Consider the following 12,347-nt stretch of genomic DNA (forward strand, 5'->3'; position numbering starts at 1 on the left):
TGTGGGAAAAAATTGACTTAGAATCCAACAGAGAAAAGAATATTGATTGTTAAACACCAAAATTTATTCAGATATTTTATCAGCAACATCAATTACTATCGCATTAAAGTTGAGGAAAAATTTCTTGAAAAAAAAGGCAACTATCACCTGACTATGTTTTGGACTCTCTCAACTTCAACGAAAACTATGCTGACCAATTTTTACTCCTAAGCATAGTACAATGGTACAAAACGATGATGCCATAATTGCAATGTAATGATTTCAGACAGGTAGGGAGAAAATTGCAAGAAATCAGAGATTACTAATTTTGCCCCATATATGTATGTATGTATGTATGTATGTGTGTGTGTGTGTGTGTGTGCGTGTGTGTGTGTGTGTGTGTGTGTGTGTGTGTATGTACTTGTAAAGTGAAAACTCATAAAGCAAAGCAATAATTTCCCATAGTAGCAATGTTATAAATTGTAATTTGTTCCTAGAAAAATATTTTACTTATAAAATTTTTAAAACTCATAAATAAATGGCAATAAAGCAATAGTAGGATGTAAAGAATATTTTATGTAAAGTAAAAAGGACAAGATTATTTATAATAAAAATATTATCATAATCATTTTCTAAATCACTTTTACTTGCGCTAGACTTGCTTACACAATCACTTGTAGATGCAATCACTGATTCACAAGCACTCCTAGATGGACTTACTTTTTTACTCTTTTATTTGTTTCGGTCAATTGGCTGTGGCCATGCTGGAGCACCGCCTTTAGTCGAGCAAGTCAACCCCAGGACTTATTCTTTGTAAGCCTAGTACTTATTCTATCGGTCTCTTTTGCCGCACCACTAAGTTACAGAGACCTAAGCACACCACTATCGGTTGTCAAGCGATGTTGGGGGGGGGGACAAACACACACATATATATATATACATATATATGATGGGATTCTTTCAGTTTCCGTTTACAAAATCCACTCACAAGGCTTTGGTCGGCCCAAGGCTATAGTAGAAGACACTTGCCCAAGGTGCCATGCAGTGGGACTGAACCCAGAACCATGTGGTTCGTAAGCAAGTTACTTACCACACAGCCACTCCTATGCCTATGATTTCTTTTTAAAAAACAAGTCCAGAGTTGTATTCTTAGAAGAAGCTTCTTTTTGCTTTCTACAAATTTCTTGGTAACATGCAAAAGCATTTGTTATGGTAGTAGAAACCTTTGCACTTCATTCAAAATTTGGATCTCATGCTTGAAAAATTTCAGCTCATCATACAGAAGTAAGCTGAAAAATTAAGCTTTTAAACTTGAGGTCTCGTAAAGTGGGTCTTCATAAAGTGAGGTATTACTGTATATATATATTAATTGAAATGTACAGTATTATATATCCATTACAGCCAATCTTACTTATCAGTTTCACACTTGGGGTTCAGAGGAGTGTTAGGTAACAGTCCAGTTATGTAACCTTGTGCTTTTCAGAGATGGCAGTTATGGAATGAAATATGACACCATGTTTTATTCCATAATTGTCATCTCTGAAGAGTACAGAGTTACATTATCGGACTATTACTTAACACTCCATTGAACCCCTAGTTTGAAACTGATTGGTAAGATTGGCTGTAATGGATATATAATGCTTTACACTTCAATTGATATACCCACTCTACTGACAGACATACAAGTGCATTTTTTCCTGACTTAGGAATTCTTAAACAGCTTACACACAATATACATATATATGTGTGTGTGTGTATGTATAATATGTATGTATATGTGTGTGTGTATATATATATAAAGTTAATCCAAACAAGAAAGCACAAAAAAACACAATAACGTGAGGACATGGAACAAATATAGTATTATTGGACGCTCAGGAAAGAAGGAGGGTTTAACGTTTTGAGCGGAGCTCTTCGTTGGAAACATAGGAGAAGGAAAGATCCAGAGAAGGGAAGACAGAGGGTGTATATAGATATATATGTATGCATATATATATGAGTGTATGAGTTTTTGGTGATGCATTGGAACTTATCAAACTTTTGCTAGGTGCCAATGCATGAAACTCTCAGCTCTTGACACCTTTTGTAACTTTTGCTGAGTATTAATAATAATAATATATATATATTCACACACATGTACATATCAATATAATATATATATGTGTGTGTGTGTGTGTTCATATCATCATCAAGCTTCTGCACATTTTATTTTTTTTATCATATTTCATTCCTAAGGCTTTGATACATCTACAATTGCACCAAATTGTCTTTTATTTAGATGGAATCCAGATCCGTGTGATTGCAAAATGAACTTCTTAACCATAATGCCATAAATGATATTTCTGTACCATATCATACATTTTGTTTTTTTATTGAAATGTTTAAAGTTTCTATATAATGATTTTCTGTTTCAGATGGTGAAGAATATTCTGGAAGAATTTTCAGTGAAAAATGATATATGGACAGACTCTGATTCCTATAAGCAAGTTAATATCTATTTAATATCATAATATTAACAATGTGTTACAAAAAACAATTGTAAGAATGTTCTGAATTTCCAGCATTTTTATCTACATTGAAATGCCATCTACACATTACATACCTATAAATGTGTGTGTGTGTGTGTGTGTGTGTGTGTGTTTTCACCTGAAAAATTAATATTGTTTTTGTTGTGTCTTTTTAATATCCTGTAATTTAACAGTTTGACAAAGGATTAAAAAAAAGGTACAAGCCTGAAAGTCCAGAGGTTGATGCAATCAACAAAACTCTTTTTGGCAGTGCTGCAGCATGGCCACAATCCGATGACTTTATTTATTTTATTTTACTTTTTTATTTTTATCTAGTTTCAGCTCACGAGCTGTGGCCATGCTGGGGCACCGCCATTTGGTGTTGCTACATGATTTTACTTCACGAATGCTTTTTAGCAATTGCCATTTGGTGCATTAGAGAGTTCGATGCAGCTGCCCTCATCTGCACCTCCTGCTGTGAAGTTGGTTCATCTGGGACACCTGACAAGAAGAGATCCAGTTTTATTTTAAAGATATCTGCATCCACCCCATGCAGGTCTCTTAGGTTCTTCGGGGGGATATTGAAGAGCTGTGGGCCTCGGAAGCCCAGGCTATCACAGTATCTTGTCCTACATCTTGATGGCAAATTTGGAGTCTTAAGACATTTAAATAATTAGTGAGCATTTGGACACATGCACAAGGACCAAATCTTCCAAATTTCTAGTCTTCCCATTCTATAAAAGTGCAGACAATACTCCAAACCAAACAAGAATTAATAAGGAAAGTTCATTTATTAGAAATAAAAAAATACAAGCCACTGCTGAACAGGCTATGAAAAACATCAGTAGTACACAATTCTCTTTTTCCTATGAACTCATTATTGTAAAATGTATACTTGGGCTTGTTCTTGAGAAAACCAAAATTCATGTACTTGCTATCATCTATCTTATTTACTCTACACTTTGTTATCTTACTTGCCCTACACCTTGTTAACAAAGAAGGGATATATTTTAACATGTTCAATGGGAAGAAAGTAGCCTTAATTGATGACATTATTCTTTGACAAAATAATTGTTCCGAATTTTAGTATTGAAAGTTACCCCAACAGCAGAACAGGGCACCACTGCATGGTGCCAAAGATCCCAACATCACCATCAAAATACAGGACCAGATATTGCAACAGCTTGGGTTTCAAGGGACCACAGATCTTCAATATCCTTCCTAAATGCCTGAGGGACCTGCATGGTGTGGATGTGGGTTTGTTTAGAACTAAACAGGATCTCTTCTTGTCAGGGGTTCCAGATGAACCTACCTCTCGGCAGGAAACACAGATGCGGGCAGCGGCATCGAACTCCCTTGTTGACCAAGTGCCACATATCAGAGGTGGTTTCACATACTAGTGTAGCTCATTCAATGGTGGTGCCCCAGCATGGCCACGGCTTTTTAAGGATTTAAGGATTTAATCAATTATGGTTACGAGTTTTAAAATTTTTATAAGTAAAATATTTTTCCAGGAACGAATTACAATTTATAACATTGCTACTATGGGAGATTATTGCTTTGCTTTATGAGTTTTCACTTTACAAGTAATCTCCAGAAACAAAGTAACTTATAAATTAAGGCATTACTATACATATATGTACACATACACACACACATATATACTAGCTGAATAGCCTGTTGTTGTCATGCAATTTTTACAACAGTATGTCTTATATAAAAAAGTATTGCTTATGTCCACTCTTTAACGTATATTTTATCACTTATTCATCTCATTGTTTTCTAATTTTCACAAGAAATATTCAACACATTCAGTAGAGAAAAGCTTTTATGTGGCCTTCTCACATGTCTGTCACATAAGCATGATACATGAATGTTGACCAATCAATTTGTATGATAATAGATAGCATTCTAAGTCACATTCTTACTTTAAAAACAAACTATTTTTATAACAATGCTCAGAATAGATATATAATTTGTGACACAACTCCATGCATTAAACAGTTTTGGAAACCTAATGTGAAACCAGTCAATTGTATTCCTATATTTTAAAATATAATTAAATTCTAATTAGTACTAATATATTCTCTGTTCATTTTCAATTTCATTTCTTCTATTCTGCCATTTGTTTTGGATTAATAACAATTGATATATATATATATATATATATATATATCTGTGAGAGTTTTCAGTTCGAATCACACGTATCTCGAGGTGTGCTGGAGAATTTCTATTTTAGGATTTCCCTTGTTGTCTCATATATATATATATATATATATATATATATATATATATATGTATGTATGTATATGTATATATATATATACACATATATACATATATATATATATATATACACATGCACACAGACACACACACATATATATATACATATATATATATATATATACATACATATACATATATATATATATATATATATTATATATATATATATATATATATATATATATATAACTAATGTAGGATAAAAAAATTTTCAGGAAAAAAATTTTATCAATGGCCAGCATATCAAAAAATACCTTTAAAGGTCAAATTTACAAATAATTTACAAAATAAGGGCAAAAGAAAAATTCTATTGCCAAATATTAAAAAAAAATGACGAAATTATCAATAACCATTATAATTTATGCGTCTCGAAACAAACCGATAGAAATCTCTAAAAAATTCATTATTACCGTATTGGTCCCAATTTCGGGGTTAATTCATAAGAATTTTCCCTCTTCAGCGATAAATACATGAGATATAAATGAAATACTTACTCAAACCCATGGAAAAAGCAAGCACTAAGTCCTGTAAATTATTTATATATATATATATATATATGTATGTATGCATACACACACACACACACATATGTATATATATATATATATATATATATATATATACATTTATGAATAATGAGTGTGTGTGTGTAAAGGTGAAACTAAATCATTTATTTGTTCTCTAATTGCAACCCAGATTACATTTATTGACTGTGGTGCTCCTGCCAGAATTGAAGACATATTGAAGAGACTAATGGCAATTGGAATTGGTCAGAAACTCAGAAATTCTTCCATCAGGTCAGTACAAATTAAGCACTTCATTGACCTTTCTGAAATTTCATTAAGTTTGTCATCTAAAGCAATCCTAAGTTTTGACTAACATGGATCAGATAGAAATATTTAGTTTATCCAGCCAGTCACTCCCCTCTTGAGGTTATAAACTGAAAATTGTGATAGAACTTGGATAGACATTTTCTTAATTCATGTACCACATAGTTGGCTATATAATTTCCCTAGTTTCTTGATATCCAAACTGACTTCTGTACATGAGCTGTTCTGGGTATTGATTGATATATAAGCAGTCTGGCTGAGAGTGTGTGTAGGGTTCAAAGTATTTTGAAGCTGATAAGAAATGAGCAACTTGTTTGGACGTTCTTTTTGGGGGTTTTAACCTTCAAACCCCCATATTATTTTAGTGCAAGTTTAGAAAAATTTTCTGATATAAATTAATATTTCTGTATGTATATATATCCATACTCTACTGAAAAAGTGTTAAAACCAGTCCCCCTATTGGTGAGAATTAACCTGCAAGAGTTCTGGGTTGATGCCACATAAAAAGCACTCATGGCAGTGTCATGAAAAGCACCCATGCAGCACCACTTAAAAGCACCTGTGCAGTTCCATGTAAAAGTGTCCATGTGGTGCCACGTAAAAGCACCCAGCACATTCTGTTAAGTGGTTGACATTAGGAAGGGCATCCGACCATAGAAACCATGCCAAATCAGACTGGAGTCTGATGCAGTTCCCCAGCTTGCCAACTCTGGTCAGACCATCCAACTCATGCCAGCATAGACAACAGATGTTAAATGATGATATATATACATATATATGTGTGTATATGTGTATCCCTGTATCATTGTATTATCCAGAGTATCAAATGTTATACACAATGAACTTCCTCACATTATTATAGCATTCAAATGATACCTCCCTGCTGGCCAGGCCAGATGGGTAGACTTATGGCATATAAGTTACCAAGAGGACAATATACCCACTAAACAGGATGCCAGTCCATCACAAGCTTATTCATTTACAGCTGAGTGGACTGGAGTAACAAGAAATAAAGTGCACACACATACACACATAAAAATATGCACACATGCACATTTATACACACTTAGATCCCAAATTTACTACACTAATAAAAAAAAAAGCTCCCAGTCTTGCTCCTGTCAAACTGTCCTGGCCAGCTCCTGTCAAACCCATGCCAGCATGGAAGGAGGGCATTAGACAATGATGATGAATAAGTATGTCATCTACTGCCCTGTTTCACTTCCATATATTGTTTTAATGTTTTGGCCTTTTACACTCTGTGTTCAAATTGTGTTGAGATCCATTTTGCATTTCATCCTTCTAGGGATTGATGAAATAGGTACCACTTAATTTGAGGGTTCATATAATCAACTGTTTTCCCTACAAATTTGTGGCTAGTACTTCTCTTAGAAACCACTTCCATATAGGTGCAGGAGTGGCTGTGTGGTAAGTAGCTTGCTAACCAACCACATGGTTCCGGGTTCAGTCCCACTACGTGGCATCTTGGGCAAGTGTCTTCTGCTATAGCCCTGGGCCGACCAATGCCTTGTGAGTGGATTTGGTAGACGGAAACTGAAAGAAGCCTGTCATATATATGTATATATATATATATATATATATATATACATGTATGTGTGTCTGTGTTTGTCCCCCTAGCATTGCTTGACAACCGATGCTGGTGCGTTTACGTCCCCGTCACTTAGCGGTTCGGCAAAAGAGACCGATAGAATAAGTACTGGGCTTACAAAGAATAAGTCCCGGGGACGATTTGCTCGACTAAATGCGGTGCTCCAGCATGACCTCTGTCAAATGACTGAAACAAGTAAAAGAGTATAGATATATGGATTGCTTCTTCACCTAACACAAGATCCAAATCTCAGCATACTATTTATACTTACTCCATCAATCCTAAGATGATCTGGAATTAAACTTGATCAAATGTTTTCATTTATTCATTTTATTCCATATTGTTGTTTATATATCATCATTTGACAGTAAATCTACCTAGTATGATACTTGTCTTTATTTTCACTACTTCTATCATCTCAACAAATTTTTCTATAGATTTATTCTCTACATTTTACCTGTTACTTTCCTTTAAACTTTTGGGGGTTTTTTCTCTACATATTCTTTTCTACAATATTTTCTACTGTTTACACTGTGTTCCTATATTAATTACTAGCAGTATCGCCCAGCGTTGCTCGGGTTTGTAAGAGAAATAACTATATAAGCATTTTTAGAGATGTAAAGTATAATAGCCATCTCAATATGGCTAACCACAAAGGCGGGTGTTACTGTAGCTTTTTACGTTCTGAGATTTAATAATACATGTTTAGAGAGTTACTTCCCTTATATAATAGCAAAAAAATGCATTAATAATGGGAAAAAATTGTGGTAAATTTTTTTTTTACTCGTGGACTCATCGTGGACGCGCGCTAATACCCAGAAGGGCTCGATATGAATCACGACTATAAGATACCGGCTTTTGGTTACACTGCACCGCAAAATGTGGGAGTAGTTAGGAATCTAAATCGTAGGAGACAGACATGCAACTTCACTTTTATATATAAAGATATATCAGTATTTCATAACAAATCCATCCTGCATCATATTTATTCTTATTTTCTCTATTTTTCCTCTTCAAAATTTTACATTTATTTTTCTTTACATTTTTCTATTTTTCATCTATATTTTTCTAGTATTTTTTCTCTACAAATATTTTGTACTACTTTTCTTTCTTTTTCAATGTTTTTTCTCTCTACATTTTTGTTAAATATTATTTTTTCTCTACATCCTACCAAGTGTTTTTCCAGCATCAATGCATGTTGAGACTTTTGACCAAAAAAATTCTGAAGAAAACAGTAACAGGTATGTAGATTTTATCACATTATCACTGATTTTCTTATTCTCCATTTTCTTTCATTCCTTTTTTTTCATTATTGTTGTATTTTTATTTATGCACCTTTTTGAAGCCTAGCCAGGCTCATGGGCCCATTTTCCCGATTTCTATGGCGTATGTGTTCCCCCCCAAGCTGGACGGGATGCCAGTCCATCGCAGTATTACTCAAGAAACAAGAAGAAAGAGTGAGAGAAGTCGGAGACAAGAAACAGGAAGAAAGAGTGAGAGAAAGTTGGGGCAAAAGATTACAACAAGGGTTGCCACCACCCCCCTGCCGGAGCCTCGTGGAGCTTTGGGTGTTTTCGCTCACCCAGCTGGATGGGACGCCAGTCCATCGCAGCATTACTCAAGAAACAAGAAGAAAGAGTGAGAGAAAGTTGGGGCAAAAGATTACAACAGGGGTTGCCACCACCCTCTGCCGGAGCCTCATGGAGCTTTGGGTGTTTTCGCTCACGCAGCTGGATGGGACGCCAGTCCATCGCAGCATTGCTCAAGAAACAAGAAGAAAGAGTGAGAGAAAGTTGGGGCGAAAGATTACAACAGGGGTTGCCACCACCCCCTGCCGGAACATCATGGAGCTTTGGGTGTTTTCACTCAATAAACACACACACAACGCCTGGTCTGGAATCGAAACCACGATCGTCCGATTGCGAGTCCGCTGCCCTAACCACTGGGCCATTGCGCCTTCACATTATTGTCTTACCTTTTGTTTTATTTGTATTTTTTCACCTTTTCTTATTTCATTTATTTCATCTAAGTTAGTTGTCTGGAAACCAAAACATGCATGGCTAGGAAGAGGAACAGGAGAAAGCTGTTCTTTTATCTCTTCTTTTTTAATTGCTTTGTTCAGGAGGAAAACACTCTACCCTTGGCCTTTGTAGGCCCTCTAAGACTGGGTTCTTAGTAGAGAAGACTCAGCAAAGTGTTTCGTTCTGTTCTGAGATGTGGGACACAGTAAGGATGACATGAAAGAGAGGAGAGATAGTTCTAGCAGTTGGGCCTGGGTGGAACTTACTGGTTCAGTGGAGCAGAGGCTGGTGTAGTAGCAGTGCAACAGACTGTAAGAATAAACATTTTACATGTGTGCTAGTAGTTGTAATGTATTAGTGAGGGATTTTTTTTGACAATTAGCTGAATGAACTTCTTTTGGATGTTGTCAGGGATGTTAGTGTGTGTAGCAGCAGCAGCACCATTCCATATATGTGATAAAAAGTCTAATGTAATCAACTATATTCCTTGTCTGAATCCGAGTAATCTTGAATGCGCTTGAAGTAGTCAAAAAGGTCTCACTTTCAAACTACTGAATATGCATCACCATTATCATCATCATTGTCATCATCATCGTCATCATTATTATTAAGGCAGCAAGCTGGCTGAATCGTTAGAATGCCAGGTGAAATGCTTAGTGGTATTTCACCTGTCTTTACATTCTGAGTTCAAATTCCACCAAAATCGACTTTGATTTCATCCTTTTGGGGTCGATAAATTAAATATCAGTTGTGTACTGGGGTCCATCTAATTGGCTGCCCCCCTCCCCCCAAAATTTCAGGCCTATAGTAGAAAGGATAATTATTATTATTATTATTATTATTATTATTATTGAGTGAGATAGCAGTGCATGCCATCAAAGTGACACTGAGGTATAAATATACAAAGCCCAATATAACCATCATGGCTACCCGTCTGATAAGGGTACACCAGGAACATTCCTCACAAACATGTGCATGACATGGTGATCTCTTATCAAGATAAACAGCACATGACCTTGCAGGTGGGGCCCAGTTAGAATTTTCTTTGGGTCAAGTACCTCATCCAGCTCAAAAGGTTGTTGAACAAAATTTCCATATTTTCAGAGATAAATTATTCAAACTCCAAAGAATTCCTCTCAACACATGGCTATGATGTTCCTCAACAACTTCTGCTACTTATTATTATAATTATTATTATTATTATTATTATTATTATTATTATTATTATTATCCTCCATCATTGTCATCATCATCATCATCATCATTTAATGTCCATTTTCCATGCTTTCATTGTTGTTTTTGTTGCAGTATAAATAAAGAAAATGAAGGCAAGTTCAAGAAATCTGTGAAGTCCCGTCTTGTTGTGGCACAGGTCAGTCCTTACATTATTTTGTTATTATTATAAAATGTGGGGCGCGGGGGGGGGGGGTCAATAAAGACAATATTACTGATTCCACTGCTAAACTGGTATTTATTTTTATTAAAACTAAAAGAATGAAAGGTTTATCATCCCTTTCTAGAAGTGATAAAATAAAGTGCCACTGTTTAAAGTACTGGGTTCATGATAATAATAATAATAATAATAATAATAATAATAATAATAATAATGAAATTATTGTATACAGTGCTCAGGTGCACCACAACTTGTCAGAAAGTGCATATAAAGCACATGCAGTAATGTAGAAATGTCTGGAAAGCAAACAATGTATGAGTCAGATACATGCTTGCATGTGTATGGAGGGGAGAAAATCAGGTGTAGTGTTGGCGAATCTCAGGAAGCATGGAAGTTTTGAAGGATGCAGTGCTCCGACAACTAACAACTGATGCCGGCAGTTTGTTCCATGCTTCAGCAACTCTCAGTGTGAAAAAATGTTTCCTGAAGTCATGGGAGCTGTGCTGTTTTCTGACTTTGTAAATATGTCCACGGGTGTTAGATGGGTGGAGTTTGAAAAGGTGCTCAGAGTTATTGTTTGTACGATGGTTGATAATCATTTATATTCCTCCCCAAATTTGAAACCTTGTACTGAATTTCAAATAGCTGACAGAATCTTAATTATTCATGGTTTGAGGAATGCCTCAAGAGTTGCCTTTCTTCAAAAAGAATTAGGCACACATTGAAAAACACATACATAAATGTTCGACATTAATAAATGCTGTGTGAGAATACCATTACAAAATTTACAAGCTCTAGTATTGCTATTTTCTGGTACATGCCTTATAAGTAATTTTTCAACCTTTATGTATTATTATCTTTGTATCACTTACAAATGAGATGATAAATGCATTCTATAATTATTGTCATGATGTTTTTAGTTCTGAAGTAATTTTCAAAGTCTTTACAGAAGTATTTATGCATTATTTTAGTTATATCAATCAGAAATGGGATGGTAGATACATTCCTTACTTATTGCCTTGCTGTTTTTAATTCAGTTGTAGGTCAGTGTAATTACTTAGTACTTTTCAGATCATTTTTTGCAAGTCATGGTCTGCTGTGTCGATTATTAATAATACTATTGTCATTTTTGTCATAGAAAATGATGTCAGTCTTAATATGTTCCATTTGGTGGTATTTCTGCAAGGCGGCGAGCTGGCAGAAACGTTAGCACGCTGGGCGAAATGTTTAGCGGTATTTCGTATGCCGCTACGTTCTGAGTTCAAATTCCGCCGAGGTTGACTTTGCCTTTCATCCTTTCGGGGTCGATAAATTAAGTACCAGTTACGCACTGGGGTCCATGTAATCGACTTAATCCGTTTGTTTGTCCCCTCTGTGTTTAGCCCCTTGTGGGTAGTAAAGAAATAGGTATTTCTGCAAAAATACATTTATACTGTCATTTTCTAAGACTAATCCAAGTTCATTTGATTATCACATAACTTTTTTTCTAGAAGATGATAAAACTGGATGAGCAGATATATATGTAGAGTAGCTTTACTACATTGCATCTGCAAAAGTATTTTATGTGTATTTGTGTAGAATATCCTGATACAACATGGTGTGTTGTTTCTGAAAATTTCCTCATAAAATGTGGTGTATTTTCCACAAATGATATCTGTCACTTCTTTTGTTGGAATTGTAGATATTCCTTCTAACATATCTCATTGTGATGGCCTGTCT

At 35.1% G+C, this 12,347-nt stretch overlaps 1 protein-coding gene across 1 annotated transcript in view; it reads left to right on the forward strand.

The window, feature by feature from the left end:
* The window catches only part of LOC115215061, a 68,723-nt gene that overhangs the window by 11,319 nt on the left and 45,057 nt on the right, over positions 1–12,347 (forward strand). Inside the window, exons 2-5 of the mRNA XM_029784208.2 lie at positions 2,394–2,465; positions 5,472–5,572; positions 8,390–8,455; positions 10,544–10,607. Coding sequence (XP_029640068.1) covers positions 2,394–2,465; positions 5,472–5,572; positions 8,390–8,455; positions 10,544–10,607 — 303 coding nt within the window. The remainder of the gene's footprint in view (positions 1–2,393; positions 2,466–5,471; positions 5,573–8,389; positions 8,456–10,543; positions 10,608–12,347) is intronic.

The sequence above is a fragment of the Octopus sinensis genome, linkage group LG8 (assembly GCF_006345805.1).
Source record: "Octopus sinensis linkage group LG8, ASM634580v1, whole genome shotgun sequence".
NCBI lineage: Eukaryota > Metazoa > Mollusca > Cephalopoda > Octopoda > Octopodidae > Octopus > Octopus sinensis.